Raw genomic sequence first — 18,351 nt, forward strand, 5'->3', positions numbered from 1 at the left:
AGATACAGAAACTCAAGCGAATGAGTCTGTAAGTGAAGAAGTGCTACACTCCTGGGTGTCTGGACCTCATATTCCAATAGTACACGAATTTGATGATTTTCAATCCGGCGTTTCTGTACAATTTAACGAAAATTCAACAGAAAGTGATTTTTTTGAACATTTTTTAAATCGCTCGATTATGAATGAAATTGTTCGAGAAACAAACGACTACCATACTTTTCTTCTCATTTCAAAGGAATTTGGTGCGAAGTCACGAATTCATAAGTGGAAGGACACAAGTATTGAAGAAATGTATCTATTTTTTGCAATAACCATGCTTATGACAAGAAACGAACATTTGACTATTGAAGAGTATTGGAGTACAAATATATTTCTAAGTTCCCCTATTTTTGGCCAGATCATGAGTAGAGACCGATATCAATTGTTGTTGCAAAATTTACATTTCTGTGACTCAAATTCGCTTCCTATAGATCGTCTTTATAAAATAAGGTTAGTTTTAAATCACACCCGAACACTATTTAAGGAGTCTGTGATACCTTATGAAGACCTATGTATAGATGAAAGTATCATTGTTTTCAAGGGTAGGCTAATTTTTAAGCAATATATTCCATCAAAACGACATCGCTTTGGAATCAAAATGTTTGTTTTGTGTGATGTGAAAACTGGATACATTCTAGATTTCATAATTTACTGCGGAGAAGGCACGGAAATTACAGATGAACAAAACTTGGGAATAACCGGCGCTGTTGTTACTACACTCCTAACTGATTATTTTGGCAAAGGGCACAATTTATGGTGTGACAATTGGTACTCAAGTCCAAATTTATTCAATTTTTTGCATTCGAAAAAAACAAATGCCTGTGGGACGGTAAAAAAGAACCGGAAGGAAATGCCAAAATTTATTAAACTGAAAAAAGGCGAATTTGAGTCAAAAAGCCGCGGTCCCCTTTTAGCATTAAAATGGTGTGATAAAAGGGATGTACATATGCTAACTACCTTGCACGATAACTCATTTAAGGAAACCAGTAAAATAAATCACCAAACTAAACAACCCATTCGCAAGCCTGCCTGTGTCATTGATTACAATAAATCTATGGGAGCTGTTGACAAAAGCGACATGATGCTGAGCAGTTTATCCTGTATGAGGAAGACCATAAAATGGTATAAAAAAGTATTTTTTCACATACTTGACCTATATTTATTGAATTCATTTATTTTGTACACCCAAGTGACAGGTATAAAAAAATCTCTAGCAGATTTTCAATTGGCGGTTATTATGCAACTAGTTGAGAAATATAAACCAGAGATTTCTCAAATACCAGAGCCTAATACATCAGCCCACCTCAACCCGTTTCGGGTTTTGCCTAAATATGCCGCTAAGCATATGGCCGAATTGATTCCATCAACTGGCAAAATAAAAAAACCGCGTAGACGATGTCGTGTATGCCGATTGAAAAATAAAAAAATGCAGTTAACGAGATACGTATGTAAAGAATGTGGTGTGTCTTTATGTATCGAACCCTGTTTTAAAGTTTACCATAGTTCCAAAAAAATGTGACAGACAGAGATTCCTCTAAAGTGCTTAAAAAACAATATTTATTAAGTGATATAAAATTTATGTGTTATTTTTAAGTGTTGAGTTTAGAAAAGAGTTTGAGAAAAAGTTTTCAGAACTAAAAATGATAAGTGATCATGGTGTCCCACTTATGTCTATCAACGCAGTGGCCTAAGTACACACACGGCGAGTGAATGGCGGGACCACATTCAAAAGATACGGTACGTCTTTGTATGAAATTTTATGTTTTTGTTTTTATAAACATCTAAGAGTGTTGAAACACGAGGATTTGTTTTCATATTGTGGAGAATAATCTGTTCTGTCTATATAGTCCAATAAATAATGCCAGAATGCTATAATTTGACATTTAATTGCGTGCATAGGTATTTGAAAATATGTACCGCGTACGGGTATAGATAAAACGGAGCAAATTAACGCGTTCAAAAGGTTAAATTACTATCATCCATGTTAAAAAGCGAATTAATTATAATGGTATTTTTTTAATTCCTATAATCACGTAGTGATTAGTTTTATTTCCAATCCATTTAGTGTCATTTCACTTGTAGTGGGCTCAACTATAACAAATTGGTATTTAATGGTATATAAATGGTCTTGGCATCAAATCAACAACTCACCCCGTGGTTCAGGCAGTCCTGTGCCGACTGTGCGTCCTCGTAGGTCAAGAAGGCATAGTTCGGCACCACGCGCCCTCCCGGGCCTCCTGGTCCTGCCGCCGGGCCCCCGGGGCCACCAGGGCCTCCCGGGCCTCCTGGGCCCCCCAGGGGCTTGCTGTGCACGCGCAACTCGGCGATGGCGCCAAACTTCTCAAACAGGTTGCGCAGTTCCTCTGTCAGGACAAAATTATACTTTAAGTTGCTTTAATATTTTAGGCATTCTAAACTTTCCGTATCAATAAACCATGTTGCTCTCTTCGGATATACAATGTAGAAACCTTGCATTTCAAGTGGGACATGATTGCAGTTTATACAATTTATTTTAAAGAAAACCTAGCAATTTGCAACTATCAAACTAATCCAACAACAATGTCTATCATACATACAAAATTGTATAAACATACTAGCAATCTAGCGCTATCCATTATCATTTTAAAGCTTTATGTACATTATTTATTATTATTACAAGTCAGATTGATTCACTATTTTGGGTTGAATGCGCACACTTCTTTTAATTTGTAGCTGGCAACTCACTTCAGTATTGAAATACTGGAAATTACTCAATCATAATACAAAAATTACAGTGGATGCAGTATTTAAAAAATGTTTATGGATCAACCCAAAGATATTAGAAGAACGAGATGTGCTATGAGCAGTTCATACTGTGTGGAATTGTATTGCCCAGTGTCGCCGGTTTTGTTCACCAATACTACTGCACACCTTCGCTTAAGCTAAGGTATCCGCACTAATACAGAGAACAGATTTCTGTGCGTACACGTCCCGATAGTATTCAAAGTACCCTAATTAGATAGTACTCCCCCTACGGTCCGGCGGCCAACATAGCATATCTCGTTCTTCTAATATCTTTGGATCAACCCAAGGGTGTGTTGCAAAAACGAGACCTTTGGAAAAATATATCTACTATTTTATTCCAAGATTGGTGAAATTTTGCACACCTGACCTTCAAAACAAAGGTGAGACTGTCTACGTGAGATTTCGAAAAACCAACCCAACCCCATCCCATTTTACCACCCCTTAAAGCAGAAGCTTTTTTTTTCGATTGACCTTCAACTTCTGGACCTCTAGAGCCGCCTCTAGTTGGAAGGCGGGTTAAGATAGGGGTTGTAGGGAGGGATTTATTAATGTGGGTCTTGAAGATGCCCGGATTATATGAAGGAGGAAAAACAGATGCAACTCGTTCCACATACGGAGCCGTCTTACACAAAAATGAGTCGAAGAAGCGGCCCGTTCTCGTGAAGACATCAACTGTGAACGGGTGTTCAGCCCGTGTACGTCGAGTTTCACGCATGTGCACCGGGATCAATGCTTCTAGCTCCTTAGAGCAGGTTCCATTAAAATACCTGTAGAATAGACTCAGCATGCCAACATTGCGTCTGGGCACTAGAGATGGCAATCGGTCTGTTAACTGCCCTCCTTTGCACAGAATCAAGTAGGTTTATCAAGTATCATGGGGCTCCAGCCCAGAGGTGGCTTCAAAATTCAGTTGTTGGGCATTCTTGAGATGTGTAGGGGGCTAGCAGCTGGTTACTATTGAAGAATTTTACAAGACGTCTTACAATGAAAATAGAATCAACGCGAATCTCTATTGCCTTCCGTTTGGGTAAAATCATCGCCAGTTTTCACTCGTCTCTCCTGAAAAGTGGCCAAATATGATTTACACGGTGATGGATTATCATCGACGATCGACTGATTAGTTGACTCACCCTTGGTAGCACTGTGTGGCAGATTTCCCAAAAACAGTTGCTGGCTGTCAGAGTAGCGGCGACCTCCCCCCGTGGTGGAAGTGGGAGGGGTGTTGCCACCACCATCGCCGCTTCGGGGCTGGCTGCTGGACTCTGGAAGGGCAAAAAGGTTCTATAAGTTTGGGTGGGTGGCAGAGGCGATTCCTAGGTAAGTGCATTTATGCATTCAATTCAATTCAGTTTATTCATCTTAAAAACATTACAAAGTTATTTATTTTAATGCGTTTTTAAAATACATTTGTTCATAATTTTTTTTACATAAATATAAACAGTGGATATTATCAACTATACTAGTAATGATAGATCTTGCCTTTTAAAGGCAGCTTCACTGATGCTAAAAATAACAATATCCAAATTGATTCTGTTCATAATCGAGATCGCTCTCCCCACCGGCACGACCATTGGCAAGTCAATCCTGCAGGCTTGGAAAGAAGCTATTCCGAGCATACCCAAAAAAATCGGTAGAATAAAGCCACTGGTAGTAGTCATACTCCCTCATGTAGAGAAATCTCAGAAATTTCTTCTTAACTCTCTCCAATGGTATGGACTTCAAATTATTGACCCAATTTCAAGTCTACTCCTTACCAAGGAATTGAATAAAACTATGAGAACCCGGGTATCTCTAAAATTTCTTGCAGTGAGTAGAACAAACCCCAGCATTCTCAAGGAAGTGCTAGAAGCCATCTCAACATGAGCATGAAATATCAGCCTTCTATCAAACATAATTCCAATATCCTGCATGGTGGAGACACATTTTAAACATCAAGTGTATTTCAAATACAAAAATCTAGAAGGTAATTTTATCTAGTTTCTCAAAATGGTTTTTATTTTTACGACTTCTTCGATCTTTAAAATGAAGAAAAATATAGAACATTTAAAAATGACGAAATTCAATGAGAAATTATTATTATTATTGGAAGTTTAGACAACAGATAAACAACCCCCTTTGACTGGATAAGTAATTTATATATCTTTCAATGAAATGTCAGTTTCTATTTCACATTTCAATTAATAAGGTTTTCACATAGACGGTCGTTTATAAATTAATTAAATTTTCGTACCGACCGTCAGTGTTTATTAGACGTATTTATGAAAATCTGAATACCCTGAATGTCTTCTAGTGGTGAGTGCACCAAACAAAATACAATATACTGGAAGAAATCCAGAAAAAAAATCCTCGGGTTTATCTAAATGTGCACGCACGGATCTTATTCATGAACCATAGTTATGGATTTGCTTGAGGCATCAAATAGATTTAGCCCAGAACCCAATTATGCAAATTTTGCAATACATATATTTTTGATATATTGCATAACTCTATTGATAGCACATTCTTCTTGGAATGCTATGGCGTGCAAGAAAACTGTGCCATGATCACGTGAATTATTCAAGACACCACACAGCAGAACAGATGTTCTAGCACAGCATAACATGACAAGACGAAGGTGTTATTGACTAAAAAAAATTAAATAGTAGATATATTCAATTATGCTTTAAAAAACATTAATATTTGTGTATATGTTTAGAATCTATCTTCACAAATGTTAAGAATGTTAAAATAAGTCTTGTACTGTAAACGGATGATTAATCTGTCGTACAATAATTCAAATAAAAATAATCAATATGGTGCCGGAATAAATACAAATTGACAGCATTCCACACTCAGTTATAAGATGGTTATTTGATGAATACTGACCACTGGTAGAGTCCTGACGGGGCGTGTGTGCTGCGTGTTGGCCACGTGAGGCCCCGTCCCGGCCACTGGGGCGGGTGCGCTGGTGCTGCGGGGGCGCAGGCGGAGAGGTCCCTGGCCCTCCCTGGCCGGTGGGGCCCTGGGACTCTGACACGCGACCGGGCGCCTGAATACGGGGTGCGTGACCCTGGAAATTGTGGATATTTTATTAATATGATGAACAATCCAGAAATTTGCATTTATAACCCAATGTAAGAATTTCAACTCGGCATGTAAATGTGATAAGACAAATTGATAAAAAAAACCCACATGCAGAAGAATTTTTTTTAAAGAAAATTGTAAAAAATTCTTTTGAAATATGTTCAATAAATCAAAAAAATATGATTTTGAAACATTCAATAAGAAATAAATTATAATGATGCCAATCTTCTACATAAATAAAAATTTAAATATTTGTTTGTTCAAAATCTTAAATCTCCGAAAGTTCTTCATCGATTCAGATTAACAAAATAAAAATACATTTTTATGTGGTTATACATAAAAATAAGATTTTTCGTCATTTTACCGCCACGGCCATCTTTCAAATTCAGATTTACGAAAAATAATATCGCAAAAATCGATTTTTTTTTAATTACTCGGACAAATTTTGATGCGCAGACAAAAATTTATTTCGAATTACAAATTAACGAATTTCGAATTAAAAAATCATTTTGTGTGAATAAAAATTTATGGGGATATTTTTGTCGAATTAACGGGGTTCTATATAGGTAATACCATAATGATACTCTCAAAAAAAAATTCTGGGGATATTTTTTTGGTGAAAATTTCGAATTATGAGTTTTTTCGAATTAACGGGGTGCTATATATGTAATACAAGGCAGGTATATTTAATTTAAGGGTAAGAGAGCTTAAAATGTAAGTTTTTAGTTTAGACCTGATTTCTGTTGGACTTGTTATGCTTCTTAGTTTCCGGAGGGAGTCTATTCCAAGCCTTCGGCCCAGATGCTCCGAAAGCGCGATCACCAAACTTAGTATTTGGATTGCGCTTAGGTTCAATCAGTCTAAGAATTGACTGCCTCAGACCAGTATTTTCCGGGATGCATTATTCAGAGATGGGGAAGGCCATTTCATTGATGGATTTAAACACCATCCAGCACAACTTGTACTGGATTCTTTCAGGGGGCACTTGAGCCAGTGAAGATTATAAAGGTGTTTTGAAATGTACAAATATTTAGAGAACCCGGTTATGAGCCGTGCCGCTGCATTAAACACTGATTGAAGTTCGTCAGTTTTATATATTGGAAGGTTAGCATAAATGCCATTGCAGTAATCGAGACGTTAGACTACGTAAGAGTTGATAAGTGGTTTTGTTGCCTCTGAAAGAAGATTTCTTTCGACAGACTTGAGTTGTCTAAGGTGAAAAAAAACAAGTGCTAACAGTCTTATTTATTTGACATTTAAACGATAAGTTCGAATCGAAATTGACAATGAGAAGTTTGACTGTTGTTTTTGGGATATCTCTGCCGGAAATAGGTAAATCGTCTATGAAATGTTGACGTTTGTTTGTGGCCGCCAGAAAAACTCAGTCTTAGATGGATTCAGCTTCAGACGAGTTATTGCTTCTAAATATTCAGCTATACGGATTTATAGACTATTGATTTCGTTTGGAGCGCAGTAAAAATAAACTTGCTGTTCATCAGCGTAGAAGTGAGACAAGAGACCAAATGACTCGATTATTTTGGCGACATCATTTGTAAAAAGGATGAAGAGAACTGGATCCAAAACGGATCCCTGGGGTACCCCAAAAGAAAGATGCGAAATTAGACAGTTTATTTCCAACCTTCACGGCTTGTAATGCTATGGCGAGATATATGATTTAAGCAGCGTTAGAAAGAGAGAAAACCAAGCTTTCGCTTTGCATTTATTTCAATTTTTTATTCAAAGATATACCAGAAGGGTTAATTGATGTTTATGTACCTTTATTTATGACAAAAATTGCTAATTACAAATGAATGGATTAAAAGCAAATAATAGGTTCGAAATATGCCGTGCATGCGGCATGGCCACCAAGAATAGGCTAAACTGGAGACATTTGAATGAAACGTTCAAAAGAAAACTCTGTGGTTAGAGAGATTAAGATAAAAGCCCTACCAAAAAGTAAGAGCTGTTCTGCTGCATGGCCTGGGCGAAGCTCCCAGGGGGCCCTGACTTGACAAGGTTGGCGTAGGTCTTGGGCTCCGTGCTGACCGGGGGCGCTGGCTGGTGGTGGACGACGGGCAGAGGCGCCTCTTCCATCTCCTGGCCTACCTCCATGTCTCCGCAGGATGAGTCGCTGGCTCCCAGTCCCATGGACAGGTTTCCTGGAAGTATTTTACGTCATGAAGGAGAGATTTGCAAAGTATTACAGAAATGCATTATTCCATATAATAAAAAAATATTTTTCTTTAAATAATATTCATCCTTGAAACCTTTAGGTGATTTTTACAAAACATAGTCGTACTGAGTTATTCACGTATTTAACCTGTGGAGAGCGGAAGCAGAAAATCTTTAGAATACACTAGTTTGACGGATGAAAATACACAGAGCAGAGTGAAAATAGCGAGTTTTACAAAGTTTTTTTTTTTCAATTGCTTTCTGTTTACCGTTATTATTGAAATATATTTCATGTTTGTATCGTAATATGTTTCCCCAGAATAGCTAACTTTATCTAAAAAAAATTTAAATAACTGTTGACAAATTGAGTTCTGTCAAAAAATATACATTTATACGAATACATAACTTCTTCGATGATAAAAACTGGTTTTATTATTTTTACATAAAGGTGAATACATAATCTACAAGAAAAACTTTAATCAAAAGGTGTTTTCAAAGAAATAATGACCTTTATACTACTTTGAAAACTCAAATACATACTTCCATTTTCACAAAGCCAACAATTAACAATTTATTTCCCGAGTTGTCGTAGAGGCTACATTCATGAAATTAGAGTCGATAGTTTATTAGTGCAAGCGATTCTGATTTTGTCCTCTCTACAGTTTTCAAATCATAAAGGTTAAAATCGCATTGCAAAAAAATTCCAGCATGGATGGTATTAGAATGTGTCTCTGGAGCACGATCGGCACTCTACTAGTTAACCCTTGGGACCTTCTAAGACCCAAACAGTCCCAAATGCTGTGCGCGCATTATACTCTCCTAAGACCATATTTGTCCCAGAACGACCGCACATTATTAAAATGCATATATCTCTCTTCCTCTCATCTAAAAATTAATTATTACTTTTATGTCAGAAAGAGAACGAAATAGTGCTTGTTATTGTCTTTGAAAAAATGGAAGCTTGTAGAAGGTTCGATCCGTGCAAATCAACAACGTCTCAAGGGTTAATAGACATTGGATAATAATATTAATTTGCTTATGCCAAATGCATATAGTGGCCCTTTTTAGTATACAGTCGAACTTGGTTATAACGACTGCGGCACAACAGCAAGTTCACGGCAATAACGAGTTCACGGCTATAGTGAGCAATTACAAAACAATATTTTAGTTCAGGCTTATCTTCATATAATTGTTGATTGTTATAACGAGGTCGATTCACTGTTATACCGTGCAAATAATTTTGTAACACAATTTCTGAATATATGAATGGGTCTGAAAAAAAACGAATAATTGGGAATTATTCTTGAAGTTAGCAGTAACAAACGAACATGGTGCGACAGTAAGCTTCCCTGTCGCAACGGTGGCTGACGGGAATGTCGTATCCCGTGAAGAACAGATTCAATACCTGTGTAAGATTGTCGGCTATGTGAAACATTGATATCCATCAGGCACTATGTAAATTTGTCATAAAATCTGCGAAAGTCATGAGAAAAATGAGCTTTGCAAATTTGTTCCCTTTTTACGTTTTCTTTTGTATTACAACTCGTCGTCAATTTTGTTTTAAAAACCAATAAATATGTGTATGAAGGTACCTAGTTTTGCGCACCTATCACTGCACGGGGTTAATTTATCACAGTGATGCACATTTTTCTTTGCCTATTTTTCAAGCAGTAGATTTTTTTTGTTTTCGTTGAGGGGAGGGGGTCGACAGCAAAATTTAAGATTAATATAGTTTCTATTGATTTTTTGAATTTCGTGTTATGCAAAACCAGTTCTTCAAATTCGATTCCATTTAGGACATGCAGTGTAAATTAACCAAAACTCTACAAAAAAATGTTGTCAGCAAGGGTTTTCAAGAATTACCCCAATAATTTAGATTTTTCTCTATAGCCAAGTGGACAGTATGAAATTGATATGCGGGCTACAAGAATTGGGCCGCGGGTTGGCCTACATCGCTGGTTTGTGAAAAGTAAAATTTTACAGCCGAAAAGCATAACAATCCCGCAAGCTTAGTTATTTATGACAAGTCAGATTTTACAAGCGGTACAATATGCACAACCCTGTGATAATAAGATAGGCAATTTACTGATATTATCGCACCAGGCGATGATAGTTGTAATGCATTGATTGTTTTGAGAAGGAAATTGAGAATCATGAAAATGAAATCTTTAAAACAAATTTGAGTAGTAAGTGTATTTTACTAATTTATTTTTTAAATAAGTAATACCAACTCGTATTTTCAAAATATACTATACACTTGCGAATATATTGATAGTAGAGTTAACGGGGTTCTACTGTATGACTTTTAAAAAACCTATTTTGGACATAACGAGTAATGGCTATAAGGAGCAAATTTAATCGGTCCCCTCATTCTCGTTATTACCAAGTTTGACTGTATTTTATCAACTTGTAATACGCATTAAAATGATAAAAGAAGAATTTAAACGGTTCAAATTAAATTACTGAAATTAATATCAACAACTCTCAATGAAAACATGAAAACGAAGACAGAAAATAAAAAGGCATGGTGGCGACTAAAAAGCAGAACTCAGAACCTCTAGTCTATCTGGGACTGGTGTCTCTTTATGAAGTTCTACCCGAAGCAGATCGTACTGTTTAAATGGTGTCTCAGATATACCCATAGAATAAAGAATAACACAAGAAGTGCCGCCTTGTGGCCATGATTCATGATCAAAATATTTGCCTAATCAAGGCTTAAATTTCCAATACACAACTGTATTTAAATTCAAATGGGATGGAAAATAATGAAGTCAGTCATGAGACGTGTAAGTGAGACGGAGTGCTGGGCTATTGGGCTAAATGGAATATTTGTTTCCATCCAAATTTGTATGGAAGGCACTTCTAGTGTTATTCTTTATTCTGTGGATATACATACCCATCCATTTTTATTTTGACATGTTTTCTACTTATTTCAAGTCTAGAATTAATATTCATTATATTTTATATTTATTCAGTTATATTTTATTTTGATATATTGATTGCATCCATCTCTCCAGCATTAATTATATATAATATTCACATATTCTCTTTACAAACTCTAATAATTTTTTTGAGCATTGTATTCCAAAGAGAGGGGAAAAAATACAATTTTAATTGTATTTAGTAGATAATATTCTACCCCTCAACTTTTGTTTGTACAAATGCATTTTCATTAAGAAATTAGAACTTTAATTAAGAACCACATCTACTTCTGATGTTTATATTTTTACCCCCCTCACTAATGGGCGTGTTTTAGATTTTGTACAGCTCAGAAACAACCATTTACTCTACATTAAGAGTTGGTTATTAGCTGTGTAAGGTTTGAAACAAGTTTATTGAAAGGCCCAAATACTCTTACTTTATATTGTTAACTTTTTATTCACAATAACTATAATGTATTGGTCACCGTGAAACACACAGTTCCCTAGTATGGTGATTCAATGTACAATGTATTGGTCACCATGAAACACACAGTTGCCTAGTATGGTGATTCAATGTACAATGTATTGGTCACCATAAAACACACAGTTGCCAAGTATGGTGATTCAATGTACAATGTATTGGTCACCATGAAACACACAGTTGCCTAGTATGGTGATTCAATGTACAATGTATTGGTAATGTATTAATGCAACCATGTTTTGATAAATGGACTTATTAAAGCTTAACTTCAGTGTAATATGTAATTATTGAAATTAAATTAAAACGGTTCATTTAAATAAAAAAAGTACCAAAGGAGTACAGACGCAGCGGGGCCAATCAATCTGGGAAGAATCAAAAGCCAGAACATTCTCATGGAGAAGTATGGTAAAAATTTCATAATCTAAAGATTCTCTTACCTTGCTGTTCATCCTGATGCCCGTTGAGCTGATTGGGCGGGGGCGAGGGTGGCAGCGGTGCCGGGAAGTAGGGGGCGGGTAGCGCGGCGGTGGCGGGAGCCACGGCGGGGGCCGGTGCGGGAGGGGTGAGGGCCTGCGCCACGGGGGCTTGGGCCAAGGGGGCCGGCGCTGCGGGGGTCTGCACGGGGGCCAGAGCCGGCGTGGGCGGGGAGGACTGCGGGGGCACCACGGGCGAGGCAGTGGAGCGAGTGTATTCCCATTCGCCATCATCGTCCGAGAACACAAAGTCCTGAAAAGAATAATAACAAATATAAAAATTATTACAAGAGGGAAAACTCATCAAGACAATATAAAATCTTTTCTCAAGTGATTTTCTCAAAATCATATCTCCTAATATTAATATGTGAACATATAAACTGCATACTGTGGTTTAAAACCGGTGAATCCAGCTAGATTTCACCATTTATCCCATATTTTTAGATTTTATATATTTTACTGTAAATTTATAGACCAAAATTGTCCTACCTTGTACTTACTTGGGGCAGTATTGAATATAACTATTTATGTATGTTGTCTTTGATCTACTGGCATTGTCTTTAGTCACAGAATTTAAAAAAAAATTAACTTGTAAGCAGATGTCCTATTTTTATAAAACAATTTAAAATGGCGTCTATATGCAGACTTCACAATACAAAATACCATACGGAATATTCAATGAGAAGAACTTTGGTAACATATTTTGATATTCAATAGAAACTTAATCAAGCTAGCAACTAAACATAATATTAGCAGATTGCGGGAAGTTCAAAATAAATTCACTTTAATTCATAAAAATCACCTCCCCAAATTTCTGCAGCTATCGCTCGAGTGGTTATATTGAAACGACCGAAGTTGCTCCAGTGAAGTATTGAAAAATGAATCTTTTTGGCCCCTTGAATTTATTTCAAATAAATTCAATGACCTCTGGCTCATGTCATTGTGTAAGCAAAACCAATTTACAGAGTGTACAGTCAATTAAAAAAGCCATTTGATTCAGACAATCTTAGAAAGGGACTTCATCAAAATGTTTAATTTCAGCAAAGAAATACAAAAATATTTATTACCATTTTACCGTTGACTGATTTGAATTTTTTTTAATTTATACTTAATAAGGTATCGACAATGCAAGTTCAATATCATGTGCGGCCAATAATTCCAGTTGAACGGCATAAGCGGCATTGATCGGTTCATTCATATTTTAACGTAGGCATTCCATGATGATGCGTAACACTGTGAAATCTTTCAGGCCCCATTTCCACCGTTTACAATCAGATGACAAAAAACCAGATGTCGGACGCCCATTCCCACTTCCATTTAAAAATCGGACGGTCAAAAACCCACTTCCTTACGACTGGAGAGCGAGCAGGTTGCTGTGTCAGACTTTTAATTATATTGGATAAGTGCGAACAGCTCCATATAACCTCCACAATTATGCCACTAGGGCATCCGATTTTTGAACGGAAGTTGGAACGGGGTGTCATCGTTAGATCCTTAACTGAGGAAGACTGTCTTCGCTGTACCACACAGTATTAACATTATCAAGTCTGTTTACCTGGTAACGGAAGATGTCATTGTGCACGTAGTACTGCTTGGGACTCTGCGCGGCCAACACAAAGGTCTGTGTGAACCTCCTCATGGGCTGGCCAGCGTTGCTGAGCTCTCCGGTGACCTGAACCACCACGCCGTTTCCCAGGGTCGCCTGCGAATCAACCTAACAACGGAATACATTATTAGTATTAGTAATACTGGAGTTACTTATGAAAATAAAGTAGTAAAGTTGGTAATAATGTGACTAGACTAGTGTAGCAAAAGACTTGATATTGTATTGATGCCCATTTGTCGAAAACAACATCAACATAATTTTATTATTTTATGTGAATACTTACAAAGGTCTCACCTTCACGGAGACAGTAGGACTATGGCATCCCCAATTGGGGTACGTTGTGTGGCTGAAGGGATTGGGAGGTGATGGAGATGGGAAAGAGGAAGGTGATCACTAAGTACGCTAAAGCCATTTCAAGCAACGTTTCGATCTTGAATTGTGATATTTCATTAGGGAGTGTCTACCACTCTGGAACGTGCCGCAAAGACATTACAATTCAAAGTACATATACATGGTGTCCGGAAACTCATAGTACTAAGCAAGCGGGAAACTGGTGAATCTACATTACATTTGGGGTCGATTTTGTGATTATCACCTTAGTCGATTTGAAAAAATTGGTCGCTAGGGTGTTAACATCTGTCGTTTAATGTCTTTTCAATTGCGTTGAAGCATAGACCCGGCTCCAAAAGTTTCCTTTAGTTGTCAAAAAAATACTAAAAAGTAAAAGATAAATGTGTTTTTGGGTTCTCTATATACATAATGCTGATTCGTCTGATTCCCCCTTGAACTACGAGTTTCCGTACACCATATGTATTATTGTGAAATAACATACATAAATAAAAATAAAGATTATTTGCCTGCACCGGGTTTTGAAGTCGCAACCCCTGAATCCGGAGCCAAAAATCTTCAGTCACGGAGGTGGTTGAACATTTACCAACAATCTATTGTGTCATTTGAGTGGGGTGACAGGGTGACAATAATAATGTTATTATATGTAGGTATTGTATTCACTTGTTTCTGTTGGTTTGTTTATATCAATGGTTAGATCATTTTAGTTGAGATTTAATAAAGCTATCTGCTTTATTGTTATTCTTGGAAAGTAAAAAAATCAATCATATCATAAAGTATCATTATAAAATTCATGGTATGGTGTGACGGTGAATTCATTTTAAGACATTATGTGTGTTGAAAAATCAACAATATTACTGTCACAATTTGCATACATTTAACCGTATTATTTATACTATTGACGGTTATATTTCATGAATATGCCGTCAATAAAATCCAAGTTGATAAAATGGGATATTTCTGAATGTATCCGAAAACTAAAAACTGTTTTTTGAAAGGTGACGAAATACGCTTTCAACTTTTATTATTAGAAATAAAATATGCATACTTTTTGAAAAATATAAATTTTAAAAGTAAACATAAAAGTTTTAAAGATGGCTCACCTTACTTTTCTTACACTGAACTAAAATTACTGATAATGAAAAAAAAATTTACTATTTAGAGAAAATGTATTATAAACACTGTTGCTACCTCAGTTTTTTTGTTGTTTCATATAAAAATAATTAACAAAAAATTCATAAATTTTTCTCAAATTGCAGTCGAAACCTTGGTTTCTTCGTGTATACACGGTGTCCGGAAACTCGTAGTACAAGCGGGAAACTGGAGAATCTACACCACATGGGGAACCCAAAAAAACATAAAGTTTTTTGATTTGAGCATTTTCAAAAAAAAAAAAAACCAAAAAAAAATATTTTTCGGCTATTTTAGGGTTAAAGTTTTTTCTGGTGTTTAGGGTTGAATAACAGATGTTTTAACCCTGCAGAGCAGAAATATTTTATGATTACACCGGGTTAAATGAAGGGTGATTTCAAAATAATGCTTCAAATCCGAGTTTCTTCATTTGTTTTACTTTCAAATAGTTTTAATTAGTTTGGTACTTTGATCTTCAGTAATAATTTATAAGAATTTGATTAAAAAAAAAAAAAAAAAATCAACTTCAAACTCGATTTACTCGATAACGAAAGCTCAAATAAAAAAAAAATATACTACAAAATCGACTCCAAATGTGATGTAGATTCACCAGTTTCCCGCTTGTACTACGAGTTTCCGGACACCCTGTATATTAGTACATTTTATTCCTTCTGTGGTTAATTTCTGGATTTAAATATAAAGCATGGTGTTTTCCCTTTCTTACACCGTTTAGATCATATTTCTAACCATGTTAGTAAGTTCCCAAAAGCGAACAAATCGACTATGCAGGTAAACCAAACAAATAAGTCTGAAGAGTTAATAATTTATTTGTGTACATGCCGAACTACCGCGACCATACAACTGTAGTGTGTCAAAGTTAAAAAATCCCAGACAGAAAGTATTGTATTCAGATTCCCAATTGGATACGCCGGCGCTAACAGGTACAAATTTTTCATATTCCATGGATACTTTTGGCGCTTGACAAGTTAACAATTTCATAATTATATTGTGAAACCGGTCGATGTGTAAAATAATAAATATTCGTGGTTAAATACAAAGTGTTTGTTTTATTTTAAAAAATAAATATATTTTGTTTTTTACAACATTTGCGTATAAGAACCTAATTTGCAAGTACAGATGATATCATTTTACATCAAAATTAACTGCATATATTTCAACTACTATCTTAATACTTATTTAATTTTCTTAGAAAAAGTCTTTAAGTGTCAATATGTTTTTATCAAAATTATATTATGCGTATTGCTTATCAGACCAAGTTAGACAAATACATAATGTGTATTCAGCATGTATATTGGATAAAAAGTAATAGACTCCTTATCAATATAAACTTTCCAATATCTACATATCAATTTAAATATGTTTAAGCAGGGAATAACAGATAATGAAAGCGAAAAATGTTTATTTGATTAAATGACTAGAAAGTTTTGTACTGACATGTCATCAGTTGATGATTCACATTATTATATAATACTATGTCTGAAAACTCTTAGGATGGGTTGTTTCATGTCATTTGAACAAGACATCAAATTTCAACCCTCATTTTCGGGTTCTGTGAATGTCGTATTCAAATTCTGTTATTATATCATTGTAGGCCAGTTACTTGACAAAACTAAAATAATAACGGAACTTGAAAATTAAATTTGAACATTTGTTCAAATTCTCTGAAACAACCCGACCTTAGTACACGTGGGGAACTTTTGAAGCTACTTCACAGATCATCAGAGATCTTCAGAGATATCAAAAAGGACTTATTTTTCAATCTGAGAATTTTTTTATTTTTTATTTTACTTTTCTCAAAATAAAGGTTTTAAAAGAAAATTGGAGCCGTGTCAATGCTACAACGCATTTGAACACATTAACCAACTGATATTAACTCTCTAGTGATAGATTTATGACCAATAACACTTAAAAAACCAACTTTAGAAACAATTTACTCAGAAACGAAAACTCAAATCATTAAAAGTACCACAAAATCGTCCAAGTGTCAGTAGATTCAGTTTACCGCTTGTATTATGAGTCTTCATACAACTTGGATAGGACATTAACAATTGTTGCGAATAAATTAATGAAAAATCGTCAGTGAACACAATATTATTATTACTGATTATAGAAAAAAAAAATTAATAATTGAGGAAAATTTAAAACATCAATTTAGATTAGTTCTTTACTGATATGTTTATGTTGTTGAACAATTTCCTAGAAAATATAATAACTTCTACTGATGCAAGCAGCACCCACCCCAACATAGATAATTAACAGAGTGATTTAGATTAGTTCTCTATTGATGCATTATTAAATGATTTCCTAGAAAATATACATATATAACACCCACTCTCATTAAAAAATAACACTGAAACTGAAGCCATTCAATTAGACTAAAAAACACCATGAAATATATTTATCATTATTTCAGAAAAATTACTACATAATACATTTATAATTACTTCATATTATATTCATAATACTAAATTTTAATAACATGTTAAAGAAATCCTCAGCACAGGAGATACCAGTGAAGATATCATTATCTTTATTTGTTAAAAAAAAGAAGATAATAAAATATATATTATTACATATTATTAATAAGTAAGCTACAGATTTAAAATGCAAATTGTCTATTTATATTGCTTTGTCCAATTCAAAAATTGACATTTATAGTTTATTTTTGTAACTGCTAATACATACCTCTCATTTAAAAAGTCTCAACATAATATTATTATAAGGCCATATTTTTTTTTACTTATTTGTGGAAAGTTTTGCATTGTACTAGCGTACATTCTAGAATATTATATGTAATTAAAAAGAGAATTAAATTTAAAGTAGGTACTATTAGACAAAAATTATTGGAATTATTCACCTTACAGAGAGTCTAGACGTAAAAATATAATAATTTCTTTACAAATATTTTAAATAAGCTAGATACTAATGGGTACCTGCAATAATGAGGTACCTAAACCCAAACTTAGAATAAAAGAAAGCAACCATTGCCAATTCTTAGAAGGACCCTTCCATTAGGCATTCCCAACATTCATTATCCCAATTACTGTGAAAGCCCATTTTTGGAAAAATTATTATTAATTCGCATCCCTATCCAAGTTACCCAGCACAGGCAAATTTTTCAGGTAGAAAAATGGCCAAAAATAATAGGGCTTATTTGTTCCAAGAAAAAGCTTAAAATACAAACCTTTGTCTTTTCTAAGCAAATTTTATGACTAGGGTACAAGAATTATTGCCTTAAGATATTTAATAAGCTGCTTAAAAGCTTTCTTTTGAAAAAAGGTCTGTTATGCTTTATGCATATGAAATAAGGTT

General features: G+C 35.1%; 1 protein-coding gene across 1 annotated transcript in view; it reads right to left on the bottom strand.

The window, feature by feature from the left end:
* Positions 1–18,351, bottom strand: part of rin (ras GTPase-activating protein-binding protein 2) — a 32,890-nt gene that overhangs the window by 7,933 nt on the left and 6,606 nt on the right. Inside the window, exons 4-9 of the mRNA XM_089639655.1 lie at positions 13,489–13,647; positions 11,898–12,186; positions 7,837–8,045; positions 5,689–5,872; positions 3,954–4,085; positions 2,191–2,402 (exon numbers count right to left, since the gene is read on the bottom strand). Coding sequence (XP_089495781.1) covers positions 2,191–2,402; positions 3,954–4,085; positions 5,689–5,872; positions 7,837–8,045; positions 11,898–12,186; positions 13,489–13,647 — 1,185 coding nt within the window. The remainder of the gene's footprint in view (positions 1–2,190; positions 2,403–3,953; positions 4,086–5,688; positions 5,873–7,836; positions 8,046–11,897; positions 12,187–13,488; positions 13,648–18,351) is intronic.

The sequence above is a fragment of the Hesperophylax consimilis genome, chromosome 14 (genome assembly GCF_061612785.1).
Source record: "Hesperophylax consimilis isolate HC1 chromosome 14, BYU_Hcon_1.0, whole genome shotgun sequence".
Classification (NCBI taxonomy): Eukaryota; Metazoa; Arthropoda; class Insecta; order Trichoptera; family Limnephilidae; genus Hesperophylax; species Hesperophylax consimilis.